Source organism: Gastrolobium bilobum, unplaced genomic scaffold (genome assembly GCF_033153095.1).
Source record: "Gastrolobium bilobum isolate Gb01-03AN ecotype WA unplaced genomic scaffold, APGP_CSIRO_Gbil_v1 utg48080, whole genome shotgun sequence".
NCBI lineage: Eukaryota > Viridiplantae > Streptophyta > Magnoliopsida > Fabales > Fabaceae > Gastrolobium > Gastrolobium bilobum.
The window spans coordinates 800-19,803 of record NW_026896970.1 but is presented as its reverse complement, the minus strand read 5'-3'; the positions used below and the strand labels follow the sequence as shown (position 1 = coordinate 19,803).

The window sequence follows — 19,004 nt, the reverse complement described above, 5'->3', positions numbered from 1 at the left end:
AGTCATGAGTGAGGAATTTGTTTGCTTGGTCGGGAGATTTGACACCTTAGGTGGTCTCTTTGAAGTTATACTATATATTGATATTCAATTTGGCATTTATCTTGATGTGGTGTTGCTGTCAATCTGTTAATGTGACAGATAATTTCCGTTTCATATAGTTTCACTACATTAGCAACTCCTTTTTAAAATTTTATTTCTTCCCCTCAACTATATTTCCCTTTCGTTATCCCAAATGGAGTAGGTGAAAATTGAGGACTGTACTTCATGTTGTAAAGTTTAGAAATCACTATACACTTTTACTTATTATTTTAAGATTTTATTAGTATTATCATCATCATTATTATTTGTCCAAACAGAAATATATATTAGATGTTAAGAGACTTTATTGGATTTCTATTGATGTCATTTGCATATTATTTCCCCAAGAAAAAAAAAATTATTTGCATTTCCACATCCTCAACGCAAGCCAGTTGATGTTTTTAGAGTTCTGTTAAGAGTGTTAGTGTTAATAGTGTAGAAGTCCCACATTGAGTGTATCTCTTTGTATTCTTCAATTGGTTTGCTATATAATAGCACCAATGTTGTGTAGTTTAATACAACAAGGATTACTATCATTTCCTCTTGTATTTATGATATTCAACATGGTATCAGAGCCTAACAAGAGGAATCTTAATCCGTTTAACTTAGTTCTATTTTCCATAATTTCAATATGGTTATAAAGAGATATCACCCTCCTTGAGGGATTCCCGTTGCTATTTTTTTTTCGGGTTTTTCTTAGTATGCTCTGTGACTGCAGCTTAAACTGATCTGTCACATCAGAAAAGAATGATCCTTGGGAAGTTGTTGGGTTGACCACCGTTGTCGTTGATCGACCACCGTTGACCGCGTCGTCCACCGTTGACAGCCGTCTCCGGCGACTTTTTCGGCGATCCACCACCGTCTCCGACGACCCACCACCGTCTCCGACGACCCACCGCCGTCTCCGGCGACTTTTCCGATTCCGCGAAGCTTTGTTTTTCTTTAATCTTCTTTCTTCCAAGATGGAGTATTTATACTATTCATCATCCATCTTGAGGGGGAGCACTATCCAAGTTGCTGATATTGTCTCCGCTGATACCAAAGTTCCTCTTGAGGGGGAGCACTGTCCATGTTGCTGATGGTCATTCCAGCACAATTGTCTTTGCCGATGATAATTCCGGCACTGTTTAGAAGTTCCTCTTAAGGGGGAGCACTGTCCATGTTGCTGATGGTCATTCCAGCACAATTGTCTTTGCCGATGATAATTCCGGCACTGTTTAGAAGTTCCTCTTGAGGGGGAGCACCGTCCATGTTGCTGATGGTCATTCCAGTACAATTGTCTTTGCCGATGATAATTCCGGCATCTTCCATGTTGATGTTCATTTCGATGCCATTTTTAGCACATTGTTGTTTTTTGGTTTCTCATTTAGGAGATTTATTTTGATGTTATGTTACTTGGTCTTTCTTGTAATAAGCTTGTAGCATAGTCAAAGGGAAACCACGGCTGCTCACCAACTGTTAAATGAAATGTCTGAGAGGGATCTTGATGCTGATGTCCTGGTCAGCTCAGTTGTCTTTGCCGATGATAATTCCGGCACCATTCATGCTCTGATGTCCATTCCAGCACTGTCTCTTTATCAGCTCTTCAGACTGATGGTCATTCCAGTTGATTTGTTGTACTTGGTCATTTCATTTCGTTGATGTAGCATTGTTGTTTTTGGTTCCTAATGGGAGTATTATTTATGTATCAAGCTTGTAGCATATGATCTATATGCTACAACTTGAGGGGGAGTGTTAAGAGTGTTAGTGTTAATAGTGTAGAAGTCCCACATTGAGTGTATCTCTTTGTATTCGTCAATTGGTTTGCTATATAATAGCACCAATGTTGTGTAGTTTAATACAACAAGGATTACTATCATTTCCTCTTGTATTTATGATATTCAACAAGTTCAATGATGGTAAGTGAATCCTCGTATATTCAGGTTGCTTTTGGTCCACCTTTTCCATTAATTCAAGGGACACTGGAAGCCCAAGGAACCATATTCAAGAAAATTCCCATAGAAGATTGCCCAACAATAAGAAGGGGTTCAGTTGCTTGGTTTGATTCTGCCCAGAATTCTTTATAAGCCTTGCCAACCATAGGGAGTGGCAAAAACAATATACCGTCTTTGGTTCTGTTCTTCCAGAGGACATGCATATTGCTGAGAGAATTTCTGCACTCCCCACAGTATCTAATGTTTGTAACAAATTCAATGTGGCCATTTTGGAAAAGCCTGTTCCTTTGATGCTGCGAAGAATCAAGAAAAGCAGCCAAGGTTTTATCACCAAAGCAAATTCAGCTTGGAACAATTCTTTTGATGAAAGTGTGGATTACATTATTGGTATGAAGTTTTATAGGTATATTTGTTCTGCTTTCACGTCATGAGGACATAACGTTATATTTTTTTTCTGTCTCTATCTTAGATGAATGTTTGATGTTACTTCATGTAATGAGTTTCATTTTGCGAAAGGATTCAGAGAAAAGGAATGCAAAAGTTACTGCCATGCAATTGCAAACTCAATATGCATAACTAACCCTTCATAACTAAGTACAAGCTTTGTGGTCTTAAAGAGGTGGAATAATCCTATTCCTTAACCTTCTTAAATCTCCTTAGTCTAGGCGTTAAATTTATAATTCTCATTCATACTTTTCATGGCACTCCTCAGTGGAAGTGTTACAACCAACCGGGTCTTACAATTATGGATGTAATGTAAGAGCTTGGCAGATCAGAACTTAACATTCCTTCCTGTGTAGATTCGAGAGTCTAGGGGCTAAATGTCCAACTTTATCCTGATCCTTAATGTGACTAGTCATTTGTATGGATACTGAGGCATATTATAGGATTCTGCATAATCTAATTAAGGCTTTTCCAGTTGGTTGAAAACGGGTGATTGAGTTACTATTTCTCTACTCATGCTCATTGTTCCATTGTGATTTCACATTTATAGTATTACTTAATTGCTTATATTTTAAATGTGTGTTCTCATTGTTTCCTTGCCTCCTTTTTCACTCTTCTTCACGTTGGCATGTGATGGCTTTATTTTTAATCTCAGAGCTTGAGATACATGGAGCTCCCCGTGAAATCTCAACTTGCGATGGTAGGGGTGAACAAATCCTTCTACGCAGTTTTATCCTTGTGCCTTTGCATTTTTGGAGAATATGGTGAAGAAAATTAAAGGTATAGTGATGATAGTAATGTTCTCATTCTGAGAAAAACAACAAAAGAAAAAAAGAGAAAGGTACGAGGAACACAACCCTCCTATACACTTTTATGTCCCCGTCTAAGATTTTACAGGTAGTCCTACTCCTTTATTCAACCCATCCCTTCCAAAGATATTGAAGAGATTGTTAAAAACCCACTCTCACTCTTTTTTGACCCACCACCTTACTTTTGAATTTGATGTGCTACCGAAATGACAAAGCATAGAAGTGTTATGTTATCAGTACTATTCAAAAGACTCAATATTGCGCCCACTGAATCATCTTTTCCCACTACTAAAGAATGATTGTTGCTTGAAGAGTTTGCCTCTTTATATGATGTATAGCGATTTCACCAGTGCAACATCCCTTTAGAAAATCCATTCTGTCTCTTTCCCACCATGTACATAATGTTTTCTTGATTTTACCAACTAGTGAAGCAGAAATTGCTTCAACTAATGCACTTGAATTTCTACCTTAGTTTGTAAGCTGATTGCACTTGAATTCACTTCATTAACACCAACCATCTCAATCTCCTCTGCTTGATAGGTGGAGTGAACACCATAGAGCAAATAGAAGATGGTAATGAAGCATGCCCATATAGCAAACCGTTGGAAAGAGAGGATTTTGAGTGTGGTCATGAGGAAAACATTAAGAAAGATGGACATGGCAGCTGGCCATGGCATGAATGGCACATACCAATGACCATCTTGAGCAATGCTAATAGGCACCACGTGTTGGAAGAAGGCTGTGATAGTGATCATGAACACACCAAATAGTAGCAAACCCCACCATTGCTGCTTGAATTTCCATGCCATGGAGAAGCATAGTGCACTGAGAGAAAGGAGAAACAGGAAAAAGAGAGTGTGCAAAGGTGGGGTATGGTTAGTGATTACATATCTGCGGTATATAAGAGCATTGGCTACCATGTAGAACACCAAGAGCGTGCCAATGCTGATCAACTCAATTATAATGTCAAGCTCAGTGAAAAGTGCAATAGATGCTGTGCAAAGTCCTACATGAACAAAATAACATATAATCAGTTTTCTTCTTTTACTTTGTTAATTAGCCTACACTTTCTCCTTGTGTTTTTCTTTTTTTATTAAATGTTTTTTATGGGTTACTGATATTCAGATGTGTCAATCTTGCTGAGTTTTGAATTATATTTCCTTTATGAAATATTAAAAACACAAAACATAATGAAAATAATATGATATTTTAATGATTGTCAATAAAAACATATTTAATGAAAATAAAAATAGAAACAAAAAAAATAAAATACCCTAAGAGTATTTGCAGTTAAAATGTCCATCAATGTTTAGGTAACTTGAGACTGCTAGAAAACTAGAGTTAATTAATGACATGATGAATGAAACTTAAATTATGTCAATGTTAAAGTATTTTTTTGACATATTAAGAATACGAGCAAGGATATTGTAACAACCAAGTTGTGTTACTACCATGTTTCTACCAATCCATCTCATCGTTAGATTGATTACGTTGATCCAATGGTTATATTTATTTTCATTTTTGTATGGTCATGATTTCCCAAATTTAATACTTTATAATTATTTTCACTTTTGTATGGTTATGATTTCTCATATTTAATGTGAAAACATTAAATATGAGAAATCATAACCATACAAAGATGAAAATAAATATAACTGTTGGATCAATATAATCGATCTAACGGTGAGATTGATTGGTAGTAACATGATAGTAACACAACTTGGTTATTACAATATCCTTCCCCTAAGAATATATATGCCATTTGAGCTTATGAAATTTATCAAAAATCTCATTCACTTTGAATTTGTTTTTGAAAAAAAAATTTAATTTTTTAATTTCATTATTAGGAATTTTATGACATTTTTCAAAGCTACTGTGTTTTGGCTTTTTGCGAGAAAAACATTTTAAACACATTCATAATATTATTTGATAAAAATGAGAAAACAAATATGAGAAAAAAGTGCTACATTACACTCATTTATTATATTTGATAAAGATTTATGTAACAGTTTTTAAGGTAGTGTTTGGTAGAAAATTTATTTTGGGATTGATGGAAAAGTGTAAGTGGATATTGAAAAATATTACGTTTGGTTCAGGTTTTTGAAAAAAATACTAGGCAAATAGGATAGATGGGAAAATGAATTTTGTGTTGATTTTTGGATGAAATTCATTGTTACAGAATACCACTTGAGATGTGGTATTTTGAGATAACTGTGGAAGTGAAAAAACAGGTGCGAAGTTTCTCCCGAACATAGATTTTGCAAATTTAAATAAATTTTCCTGGTAATATTTCGGTCAATCAAACAACTTTTTTTACATTTTCCTACCAAACACATTTTCCAACCATTTCCCTAGTAATTACATTTCCCTAGTATTCAAAAAATTTCTCCTCAAGAGATATAAAATTTTACAAGATTTTTTCTTAAGTTAAAATTTAAATTAATCCAATCTATATATCAAATTTATATAATGTAAAATTGTATATCATATGTCTCGGAATTCTAAAATTGTCACTATTAATTACCAATTTAAAGATTTTTTAAGATAAATATAAAAAAAAAATTAAATATTTCTAATTTAATTAAGTACTTTTTAATTTCTCGTTGTGTACATAATTATAATTTATTTTAAATACTCTTTAATGTTATTATTATTATTAGTATTATCAACAAAATAAATCAATGCAAATTGATAAACATATAGTACCAGTCAATAAGCTACTACAGACTAAAGTTGTTGAAAGCGGAATACATAAACATTAGTGTTTCATTTTTTCTACAGCAATGTAGGGTAGAGTAAGATAATATTTTATTAATAAAATCTCAAATTAATAATTTTGATGTAATAAAAAAACGCTCAAAGTTAATTGTTAATGAGAGAGAAATAAATTAGGAAAATGGAGTGTGAATATATAAGTGAAGCATATATAAGAAAAGTCCAAGATATTGAGTTATAAAGAACATATTACTAATATATGTGAAAAGTCATTTGAGTAATTACGTTAATAAAAAAGTTCATAGAATACGGAGCGATTTGGATGAACCGAAAATTTAAATGTGATGAGTCGTTAAAGAAAGGTCACAAATATTGTTAACACAAATTACAACATATTTTGTTGCAGAATACCGAGTCATTTTCTGTATCACTGAGATGCATGTGGTGTGAGTGTGAGTACAATTAAAGAAACAATTTATATGAAAAAAAAGCATTTTAGAATGTCAAGATATTTCAAAAGAAAAAAGACAAATGTTCAAATGGCTTAACCTGACATAATGGCTTGAGCTTACTTTATTTTGTTAATTAAGACATTATTAATAATTTGCTTACCCAAAAAAACTGTGGCATTCAATGGGGTGCCAGTTGAAGGATGCACTTTGGCTAACCAAGATGGAACCAACCTTGCCCTTCCTATAACACAAAGGTACCTGGCTTGGCCTAACATTGCAACCAAGAGAGAAGCCACTATACCCAAACATGCACCTGCACCAACAAGATTGCTAGCCCAACTCCAACCAATTTTGAGGAAAGCTATTGAATATGATGCTTTCTCTGTTATCTAATTAAAATCATAGGAATAGTAACTATATATTATATTGTATACTATGCATGAAGTTAAGATCCAATTCAAGCCTACAAGTAAAATACTAATTGTTTGATATACCACTGACCTTGTTGTAAGGAACCATCATGCACAAAGACACAGCCATTAGGCAATAAAGCAAAGTTGTTATAAGAACTGAACCCACAATTCCAATGGGTAGGCTCTTAAAAGGATCTTTAACCTCCTCGGCCATGGTTGAAGCTGAATCATAGCCTATATAACTGAAGTACACTATTGCTGCTCCATCAAGTACACCTCTAACACCGAAAGGAGCTAGTCCTTTTGGACTAACCAAGTTTTTGGCACTTCCATTGCAATAACCAGCAACTATGATGAATCCAAAGAAAATCACATGGAAGACTGACATAATGAGGTTCAATAGTGAGCTTTCCTTTGTACTGCCATCAACCAAAAAATAAGAAAGATAAAAAAAAAGACAGAATACAACATTCATTTTCAAAATATTGTATATAATGGTTCAGTGTTCCATTAAAAAAAGAAAAAAAGAAAAAACACATAACACACCAAAATAGATACAAAAGTAGTTTGTTGGTTGTCACAAGACAGGATAATACACTAAAATGTTTGTCCAATGGAAAAAGGGATCACTAAGCTGATAATAAGCAGATAACATGGCATAGCAAAACCACATATTCCCTTCAGAAGGAAAAAAAGAAAGAAAGGGAAGTAACAAAAAGATCAAACCTATGACACAAGCACAGAGTGAGAAGAAGAATGAGAGCCACAGCTGGAAAATCCAACATGTTATAATCCTTTGGCAATCCATGGACTTCCACTCTCCACACATTTGGATCATTTTGTCCAAACGCAAAGCTCAAATACTCTGTAAAGCTCCTTGCTACGGCAGCGTTTGAGAACACATATTCCATTAATATATTTGCCCCAGCAAAATATCCCAAGAATTCTCCTACATAACACATAACAAGTTTTTTAACATATGAACTAAGTAGAATTCAAAAGGGGTGGAATAGAATAACCAAAAAAAACCCCAAATAATGGAAGAAAAGGTTATGTACCAAAGGTTAATCTTAAATAACAGAAAGCTCCTCCAGCAACTGGGACTTGAACAGCAAATTCAGTGTAACACAAAGAGGAAAGAAGGGCTGATATTCCTGCTATGATATAGGATATGAAGACTGAAGGACCAGAGTGATGAAGGGCTACAGGACCAGTTGTGACAAACACTCCAACACCAAGCATTCCTCCAACTCCAAGTGCTACCAGATCATACCAATTGAGCTTCCTTTTCATGTCTGCCCCAGACCTTTGTCTCACTTGGTTGAATTCCTGATCTGGGGTCCAAGTAGCTAGCATTCTTCTTCTAAGCCTGTGAGGTGTTTGGGAGAGGGAATGGAAATAACTTGACAACATTGTCATGCTCTTTGTTGCAGTGTGTATGTTAGACATTGTTGTCTATTAGCACACTGAGTTTCTTCTTGGCTTCAATAAGGAGTGGATTGAAGGTTTTAAATAAGAAGTTGGAAGAGGGAATATTGCTTGATTCCTTTCCTAAGAGGGCCTAGCTATTGTCCTTAGCCTTTTTGAAAATACCTACTTCTCCTTTATTATTATGAATATTAACAATCAAGCCCTCTTCTTCTCTCAGGATCTCACTCAAAGCTACAGTGTTTGGAGAGGCCATGACCTGCAAGGTATGTTATGGTGATAGCATCCAACCGAAAATAAGAAAGAATAATTAAAATGAACTATGGTAGGAAAAGGCTAAAAATAAAAATAAAAAGCTTTGTCAGAGGAATATCACTATGTGAAGGACTACTTTGACCTAATTCTTAGGAATTTTCCCTGGAGATGAATCATTGAAAAGATGTGACAAGCATCCACAAAAGCACCAAAAGATTTCTTCACTAAGACAAGAATAGTTGCACTTGATTCTTTTGTACAAAATATCACATTGTGCAGTTGCCACTAATACATACAGTTGTAAACTGGTACTTGTATGGTATTAATTAGAAAAAGGAAACAAGTGACAGTTCTTTACTTGGAAGGAATAAATCAGTATAAATAAGGGAAGATAATTTTCTAAATGATCAATCCAAGAATGACACTCCAGTTTATAAAACCTTATCTTTTAATGTTCGTATCTTCTTATACCCTTTTCCTTGGAGGTAATAAGGGAAGAGAACCAGATAATTACTTCATTATAGGGTTATTGCCCTAATTACTTGATTTTCCATTAAGGCAATAACCCTTTATTTCAGGTTTCGTAAAAAGGAAATACACATCAATTTTTTGAGATTCCAACTGAATCAAATCCCTGGTAATTTTATTAAAATTTCATATCCTAGCATCTGGAATCTATATCCAACTCTTCATCTGTGATATTATGTAGATTTGATGTGATTTAGATGTATGAACCCTCTATATAGTCTAGTAATTCTATGACTCAATAGGGTATATACCTATATATTAATTCCCTATCCCGTACGGAATTATGAGATAACTTCTCTCAAAGTTATATATATATATATATATATATATATATATATATATATATATATATATTTATATATGTATTTTTATTTTTTTCATCTTGTTTGAGACAAATTATCTCATGCAACACACAAAAAAGTAAGTGGGACCCACTAAAAAAAGAGAGAAAATAAAAAAAAATGGGTCTCACTCACTTTTTGTGTGTTGCATGCGACAAATTGTCTCATGTAACATGAGAAAAATAAAACTCATATACACATGTCGTTGATGTATGTAAAGCGGCTGCAAAAATGATTTTACCATATATATATAGGGAAAAACTATTCTCATGTCACATGAGATAAGTTTTTTCTCCTACACACCATTCGATAATTATGCCACCCTTTTTTCAGGTGGTGGAGCTCACTAGTTTGTCTCTATGACATGAGATAACTATCTACCTTAATATGAGATTAATAAAACCTATATATATATATATATATATATATATATATAGGTATATGGCACTTATAGCATAAAGTTTGATGCTTATCTTTGAATTTGGGCGGGTTCAGTCGGTGCATTTATCTCAATAGGACTGCAAGAAGCTGCTTGGAGCAACTTTAGGTAAATTTCAGAAAAGAAATAAGAATTGGGAATCCGTTATAGCACTTGACAGTTTGAGTAAACTAGATTTCTTATTCACACAAGTCAAGCAAGGTTATCTTGTGCTTTTTCTTTTTCAGAGATTATAGAATATATAATGGTGTGGCAAAACCGAAAGCCTCCTGGATAAATGTATAACAATTTTTAATTCTTACTCTCAAATAAAGTGTACGTAGTTTCCTCCACCAGGTCGTGAGATACCCGATAGACTTGACACGTCTTAAAGGAACAATTAAGGTCATGAAATAATATATATATAGAGGCAGGATCTTTTGACACCGGTATCAAATTTGAAATTTGACACCTTATTTGAGAGCTGTTAGATAAAAAAAAATAATGGTGTCACATGCTTGCAAATCAGAGTCCTTGATTTTTTTTTATCTAACGGCTCTCAGGTGAGGTGTCAAAATTGAAATTTGACACCGGTGTCGAAGGATCCTACCTCATATATATATATATATATATATATATATATATATATATATATATATATATATATATATATGGGCTTATCTAGTTTTATGTTGTACGAGAGAAAAAATCTTATGTTGTAGACACATAGTGGTGGGACCCACTACCTAAAAAATAAAAAAGAAAGAAAAGAAAAATATTGCACGGTTATCGAATGGTGTGTAGAAAAAAAACTTACTTCATGTGACATAAGAATAGTTTCTCTCTCTCTATCAATCTATATATACATATACATATATATATATATATATATATATATATATATATATATATAGAAAATATGAATATAATGTTATAGCGATTATGTTGTAGACTCGAAAAAATATGGAGCTTATTTCAAAAAAAAATTCTCTCTCCTAAACAAAGTGGGTCTCATATTTTTTTGAGTTTACAACATTACCTATGTTGCTTCCTATAATATTATGTTCATATTTTTCTATATAAGTATATATAGGGAATATAATTTATGCCTTGGAAGTAGAAAATATTAATCTACCACCCAAGAAAAAGATGATCGAGGTTCATCATTTTATGGGTTTCTCTCTCTCATTTTCTTTCAGTGGCAGAAATGTTTCTGCCTAAAAAGAAGATATCATTTCCCCATATATATAAGTTTTAATCTTTTCACAGTGAATATAAATAAGTCATCTACATTCACTCTAAAAACGACGTCGTTTTGGGTTGTAAAATTAAAAATTATAATTAAAAAGACTATTATAATCCTAAAACAAATTATAATTATAAAAATACCTTGATTTTCGCCTCAAAACGACGTCGTTTTGGGCTCAATGTAGATAAGTTATCTACATTGACTGTAGAAAAAGCGAACTCATATATAATATCTCAAATCCAAGTATTTAGGAAATTGCATGTGATTAAATCATTAATCACACATTATTGGGTTGAATTAGGTAAATTACCTAATTAAATGAATTAAGGTCACTTTTGAGGTAAAAAGTGCAGTTAGTGAGAATTAATAGGTAAAAATGGATGTAGGCAAAAGTACCCAAAATATGAAAGTAAAAGTAAAAATATTCCTAGAAAAATATTACAGACCTTTGGATAAAGTTTGGAAGTGAACGGAGTTAACTAGATAGATGAGCTCGTACCCAGTTAAGATAACTTAATTATGTTAAGTGTAAAGAAACCACAACACTCCTCTCATTTTCTTTCTTCTTCTTCGATGGCAACCATAGAGAGGGAGAGGAGAGAAACTCTTCAAATGCCCTTGAACCACAACTCACTCATTTCTTAACCATTTTCATTGATTCCAAAGCCAAAACCATTTCAAATCTCCCCCTCTTTCGTAACCCTAACTTAGTTTTGAGTGAAAACCATTGTGGAGGGAGATATTGCTTGTGAAAGAGGGCAAAAATTTGGTATTGGTGGATCTTGAGGTGGAGTCTTACATTCTTGTGGTTTGGAACCCTCACCTTGAACCATTGTGGTTGGGTTATAGCAAGTTTTCCATTCTTTTTGGTTAATTTAAAGGAGGTGTATGTTTAGGGTTTTATTTTAAGAAATGTATGAATAGTGGGATATATCAGAGTGAGATTGAAATTAAATTTCTTTGTAAAAGTTGTTAGGAATGATAAATAAACGGTAGAAGTGAAGTTAGATAGTCATTTGATTATACTATGAAAATTGCAAGAATCTATGCTTGGTTTGGTTGGATATTGATTGTGTCCATGTGATGGCTAGGATTGAGGCAATTGGACCATCCTTGAGTGACCAACGATTGGAGGGAGCCATAGAGCTTGAGTAGCTACATTTGGATTGGTAAGTTCATGCCTTAATTGTGATGTGGATTTGATTGTATGATTGATAAATATAGAGGTATTTATTGATGTATGTTGATTGATTTCACACTCTTGAATATGGTGTATTGGTGATTGGAAGGAATTGCCAAGTGGACATACCAAGAAAGGTTGGTGTAGATAAGTGAGCTAGAAGAAAGCTTGCAAAGGAGAGAAAACATCAAGAGGTAAACCTTTGGATCTTGGCGGTTAATCCTTCTTGTTGTTCCACCATTACTTTTATGGAAGTAATGATTAATGAATGGATGATTGAATGGTAATATTAGTATTATGGTATGTTTGCATTCATATAGTATTGTTGTGTCATTGGAGAAAGGGCCAATAGACAAGCACTAGGGGCTAGGTTGTTTGCTTAGTGGAAAGGACTAAGATGCAACTGAAGCGTGCGTGATGATTTGATTGTTTAATTCTATGGCCATTTGAATGCACGAGTATGCTGTAATTAAATCATTACTGTTATTGTCTCTGGATATATGATGTAGTTCATGCCATGTGTACACTAACCCTTCATGCAGGAAGTGAACTCTGGGGTTGGAGAAACTCTCCAAAAACCCTGGGTTTATTGAGTTTATCTCACCCCGATTGGGGAATGCTATTTCAGGTACTAGCATGGATGATGCGGGACGAGGCAAGAGGCCTGAGTAGATGGCACGTGATAGCTTGTCATTTTGGGATTGTATATCATCTAGGATTGTTAGACGTATGTGTTATTTACATCATTATATGTTTGTGTATTTTGAGGCCATATGGTGTAATGTGATATTATGTTGTTATAATTATAGATTGGTGCAAGGATTATTTAAAGGACTAAAGATAAATGATGGGATGTAAGAGCCACAATATATGTTGGATATTGTTGGTCATTCCTAGTCTATTAGGTGTTAAGAGAATGGTGAAAGAGGGACGAATTTCCTCATGAAGTTATGTAAAAACAGGGGAAGACATGTGTTGCCCAGTTGAAGAGCGTTTTAGCGCTGATAAGGGCGCTAAAACGCTCTATGTTCGTGAAATGGAGAAAAATTCACTGCCCTTGGGTGTTTTAATGCACAAGTGAGCGCTAAAACGCTAAAGTCGAGCGCTAAAACGCGCTGAAGACCTGGAGAAGGCCAAATTCACTGCCTCTGGGCGTTTTAACGCCCAGTTGGGCGCTAAAACGCGCTACCTGAAAAATCAACAAAAACTTAGTTTAGTAAATACGGTGCTCCGATTTGAGTGCGGTTTGAACCCAAGCGAAAATAACGAAGAGATCTATAACATAGCAGGAGATGAGAACTATAAAAGAAGTATATAATTAGTAAAGTATGGTTAAATAAAATAAGAATATGATGTTTATAATGACCCAAAATGGTAAATCTTAATTAGAGATTTAATTTAAGGATTTAAATGCCATAATTAGATTTAGTGCGTAATTACGAGTATTTTGACTGAAATCATGACTATGTTATGAGCAGTGCGTTCTGTCGGAGAATTCGCAGTATTGTGAATTAGTCGGTAGAGCTTAAATAAGCAAAAAAAAATTAGAGACATAATTTGACAATTCTGACGACAAATATGAGTTCAGAATGAAAAATTGTATAGTCTGGCACTTTCCGTAAAAATCTCGTGAATAGTGTTTCTACCGGGTATTTAGTACTGCTGTTTGAGCAACCGATAGAGTCCAGAAAATAAATAAATGATAGAATAAGAGTAAGAAAGTCCAATATATGCCATACAAGTCAAAATAGGCCCAAGAAAATGATAAGTTTATAAGTGTTAAATTTCAAAAATAAATAAAGTACAGTTAGTGGTTCACAGTGCTTTTCGTCAAAAACGGTGCAGAAACGGTACTGCGAATTATGAATATTGTTCCTTAGGAAATAAAAATTAATGTAAATAACTTTAGAAAAATAAAAATATATGTGTAGCTTTAAGTTAAGTTTCGGGTAAATTTAAGTGAAATACGCGATAGAAAAAATCCGACAAAAGGGCCACATGTGCCTAAATAGCTTGGCCACTTAAATGAATCACTATTCATTGCAAAAATTTCTTCTTCTCTCTCTTGAAGGGCCGAGCTTCAGCCATGGAAAAAGGGGGGGGGGTTAGGGTTTTGCTTGTTTTGTTGATTTCTTCTTGAATTCTCAACCAAATCTTATGACCCACCACTTGAAATTGATTAGAAACCACTCAAGGAATCCATTGCATCTATCCATTTGAGCTATAGTTGAGTGTGTGAAGAGTTATTCCTCCTCTTATTTTCGGATTACTATTCATAGGAGGAGAAAAAGTGGGTTTTTGATGGAGCTTTGCTTGGAGGTTATTCTCTAGGCTTTGTACAAGTGATTAGAGGTAAGAAACCTCTATTTCTATGGTATTATTTTGTGATCTATGTTTTGAAAATTTGGAGCATGTTTTGAGTGGGAAATATTTGATGTTAGAAGGTGAAAATTATGATGGATTGTTGTTGGTTAGGAAGGATAGTGTTTAGTAAGCATTAATTTGTGATAAAAAAATTGAAAGGCCCTAGTGCACCTTTCCCCTAGGTTTCGGCCTTCATGGGTTATGTAGGGTTCATCATGCAAAATTTTATTGTATGTTTGAAAAGGTAAAATATGTTGGAATGTAGTGTAAATGGATGAATTGGTGGAAATGCCAAAGTTGAAAAAAAATCCTACAAATACTTGCTCTATGTTTCGAACTATAGGATGGTTAGGGGTATATATATATTGGTTACATTTTATTCTAATAAAATGTGTTGCATTTTAATATACTAATGGATGAGCTAAGAAGTGAAATGCTTTGACAAATGGTTGAAAAATACCTTGAGTCCCTAAGAGTATGCCCGCGACTTTTAAAGAAAAATAGCATGATTTATGTGGAAAATTCTTAAGTAAATGCTTGATTAAATTAAAGAACGCCAACGGGTGTATAGAGGTCTAGACTTGTGTATTGGCATAGAATTGGCAAAAATATAAAGAAAGGAAAATAAGCGATAAAATGTATGCTTATGAAATAATAATGGCATAGTATCATTTTATTGATGCATTGTAAATTATTCTCTAGGTGTGCCTAGGGATTGAGAAGGATCGGAAATCTCTTGAAGCGATAAAAGTAACTTGTTCCACAAGTAAGCGTATTGGTAAAGCTTCAAGAGGTAAGCTCTATGTTTAAGGAGTCTTTTCCTACTTGAGTGCTCCACCATGGTTAGTGAACTGTGGTTGGACTAGATGATTGTTGTTGGTACTCTGTATAGGTGCATTCATATAGAGTGATTTGATGATATGATTTGATATGATATGATATGATTTGATATGAGACGATATGATATAACTGTTATGATATGAGTTCTATATTGACTTCTGGTACACTGATGTCTTCTTGGGGTTTTCCTGAGATTGACAATGTACACCTCTGAGATACTCTGGTTCCGCTTGGGGTCATCCCTTGGGAACACGTGCTTTGAATTCCGCTTGGGGTCATCCCTTGGGAATTACAGCGCACACCTCTGTTATGATATGGTTATATGTTCTGTTCTGTTATGATATCTGTTATATGTTGTACTGGTATACTCTGTATCTGACTTTCATGCAGGAGTGAGCCAGGGGTATGGAGAATTCTCTATAAACCTGGAGCTTATTGAGATTTAAAATCTTACCCCTCGTTGGGGCAACATCTTCAGGTGCACAGACTTCCGGTGAGCCTTCGTTAGGCAGGGACACGACACGGGGCTGAGACGTTTGACGGATCAGTATTTTGGAGTAGCTGTAGGCTACTAATCTTTTTGGAGTGTACCTATGTATTTCGTATTTCCGTAGTGATGGATCATTATGTTAGATCCTGTATTTTGTATATGGCATGTATATGTCTTGTACATGTCATTCAGTTGATGCATGTACCTTTTGTATTCAGGCATGTTGATATGACTATGTAGTATTCAGTTATGTTTCTGTATTGGACTGCATGCTGTTAGATTAGTGGCACGGAACCAATTTCTGCATGCGCCCATGGATGGGTATCTGAGTATATTGCATGACTGGTACTTCTGAATATGAATATTATTGAAACTGTCTATCAGGAACTCTTGGGAGTGGGATTGGAGAATCCCCAGTTGTCCGATTTACAGAGGTTACTCTGTCCGATTTTTGGTTATGCTTTATATGAAGTTAAGAAGAAAAAGAAAAAGTTAGCCCGTATTTCCGTAAGATAAGTCTTCCGCTGTATCTGTTTATATCATATGTATGTTAATTGAACCAGCTCGAGACGGGGATGTTATATTTATGGTATCAGAGCAGTTTCTCTAGGAGAGCCTGTGAAATATTGCATAAATTGTTCAGGTTATTATGTTCTAGAGTGTTTTCCTTGGAGTACTATGATATGCAAGTCTGATCACTGAGTGTGAGCGTAGCTAACTCATTCCTTTGTGTGAAATATGCAGAATTATGGTTCGCCCAAGAAGGACTCTGGATCCTCCTATTGACCCGACAAATCCAACTATAGCTGATTTGGCTAGGCCACGTGTAACTCAGCGAGGTGGTTCTTTACAGCCAGATCCAATGATAACGGCCTTAACTGAAATGCAGCAAAATATGGCTGCAGCTAGGCAGCGAGAGCTGGAAGTGATGATGAAAGCAAATCAAGATCTGTTAGAGGCTAATAGGTTGGCCAATCAAGAAATGATGGCAGCAAGCAGAATGGCAAATATTGAAATGATGAGATTACTCTTGGTTGAAGTGAGGGCGGGTGGGCAAGGTCGACAGCCACAGCCTTTGCAACAGCCACAACCACAGCCACAGCCTGAGCCACAACCACAACAGCTTGTTCCTCTTCCTCATAATCCCATTGTTGTGGAGGGTGAAGGAAATAATGATATGAATGAAGAATCTAGTCACAGGGGTGGTGTGGCACAGCCAGCCACTAATAGAGAGCAAAGAGAAAGAATGCTTAATGCCTTCCGAAAACATGCACCACCAAATTATAAAGGAGGCATTGATCCTATTGCTGCAATTCAGTGGTTAGAAGAATTGGATCGCATTTTTACTGTCATGGAGTGTGATGATCAGCAGAAATTGTTGTATGCTTCTTATATGTTGCAGAATGATGCAGCTGATTGGTGGAGAAATACCCGTCTGCCCTTGGAATGTCAGGGTTATACTATTACCTGGCCTTTATTTGAAAGGCAATTCTTGCTGAAATACTTTCCGGCTGAAGCCCAGATAAGGAAGAAGGGTGAATTTGAAGAACTAAAGCAGGGTCAGATGTCTATTGATGAATACTTGAATAAGTTCAATAAGCTGGCCAAATACTCTCATTTCCAGAGAGCTCCACCTACAGAGGATGACTTGATTTTTAAATTTCATAGAGGATTACATGATAACATCTCTGAAAAACTTGCAGGTGACTCATTTGATACTTTTGTTGCACTTGTTAAAAAGTGTAAAAATATTCAAGAATATTACAGAAGGAAGCACAAGGACCAAGCAGCTTCTAATTCTGGTCCTAAAAGTAATACTGGAAATTCTAAGGGAAAAGGTTTGCAGGTGAAGCAGTCTGATGGTAAGTTCAAGAAGATAGGGAATTCAAAGCAGGGGAATTTTAAATCTGTTCCTCAATGTGCTATCTGTGGAAGAGCCCATGCAAGGGTCTGCAGGAAAGAAAAAGGTCTTTATTATAAGTGTGGTCAACCCGGGCATTTTATTAAAGACTGCCCTTTTAGTGGGGGACAGGTTTCTGCAATTCAGGCTACCTCGGCCCCTAAGATGATTGAGGAGCCATCTCTACCTCCCCCACCTCCTACTGCCCGAGTGTATGCAGTGACTCAGCCAGAGGCTGAGAAATCCTCTACTTTGGTGCGAGGTATGATTTCTATTAAAGATGAACTGCTTAGTGTATTATTTGATTCTGGTGCCACACATTCTTTTATTGCTGATTATGTAGCCGACGCATTTTGTCTGCCTTTGACAATAATGAAAACTCCTATGCGTATTGTTACGGTTGTGGGGAGTGTTTTTAATGAGAAGTATATTTGTGAAGATGTGAAATTCAAGTATGAAGGCAAGGAGTATTCTGCCGATTTTATTGTTTTGCATCTTGCATCTGTAAATCTGATTTTGGGAATGGACTGGTTGTCTAAATACTGTGTGAAGATTGACTGCTGCAGTAAAACCATTTCTGTTTCATCTCATGATGAAGAAGGGAAGTCTCCTTACTTATCTGTACTTCGGGTTATAAAAGCCTTAAAAGAAGGAGATTCTGGGTTTATTATGGTAGGAGGTCTGGTAGGCGCCATTAAGGAGCCCATTTCTGGTATTCCGATTGTTTCTGAATTTGAGGATGTCTTTCCGGATGAAATTCCGCATTTTCCTCCAGAGAGGGAAATTGAATTTGCAATTGACTTATTGCCTGGTGTGGGACCTATCTCTCTTGCCCCATACCGGATGTCACCTCTGGAATTATCTGAATTGAAGAAGCAGATTGAAGACTTATCCAGTAAAAATTTTATTAGGCCGAGTGTGTCTCCTTGGGGAGCCCCGGTGATCTTTGTTAAGAAGAAGGATGGGTCTATGAGATTATGTACAGACTACCGGCAGTTGAACAAGGTTACTGTTAAGAATAAGTATCCTTTGCCGCGGATAGATGATTTGTTGGATCAGTTGCGGGGTGCGACTGTATTTTCTAAAATTGATCTCCGGTCCGGGTATCATCAGATCCGGGTAAAGCCGGATGACGTTTCGAAGACAGCTTTCAGGTCCCGTTATGG

At 35.4% G+C, this 19,004-nt stretch overlaps 2 protein-coding genes across 2 annotated transcripts; one reads left to right on the top strand and one right to left on the bottom strand.

Moving 5' to 3' along the window:
* Positions 1–3,216: 3,216 nt before the first annotated feature.
* On the bottom strand, positions 3,217–8,338 carry LOC133303092 (cationic amino acid transporter 6, chloroplastic-like). The gene is made up of 5 exons (XM_061502953.1): positions 7,904–8,338; positions 7,572–7,794; positions 6,934–7,264; positions 6,593–6,821; positions 3,217–4,271 (listed from the first exon to the last, which is right to left on the bottom strand). Exons 1-5 carry the CDS (start codon positions 8,292–8,294, stop codon positions 3,712–3,714), a joined length of 1,734 nt encoding a protein of 577 aa, XP_061358937.1. The 5' UTR covers positions 8,295–8,338; the 3' UTR covers positions 3,217–3,711.
* Positions 8,339–15,587: 7,249 nt separating this feature from the next.
* On the top strand, positions 15,588–18,342 carry LOC133303097 (uncharacterized; the record flags this gene model as incomplete). The annotated part of the gene is made up of 3 exons (XM_061502960.1): positions 15,588–15,650; positions 16,323–16,429; positions 17,706–18,342. Coding segments are annotated over exons 1-3 (807 nt in total), but the record flags the coding sequence as incomplete, so codon positions are not given.
* Between the last annotated feature and the right edge of the window lie 662 nt (positions 18,343–19,004).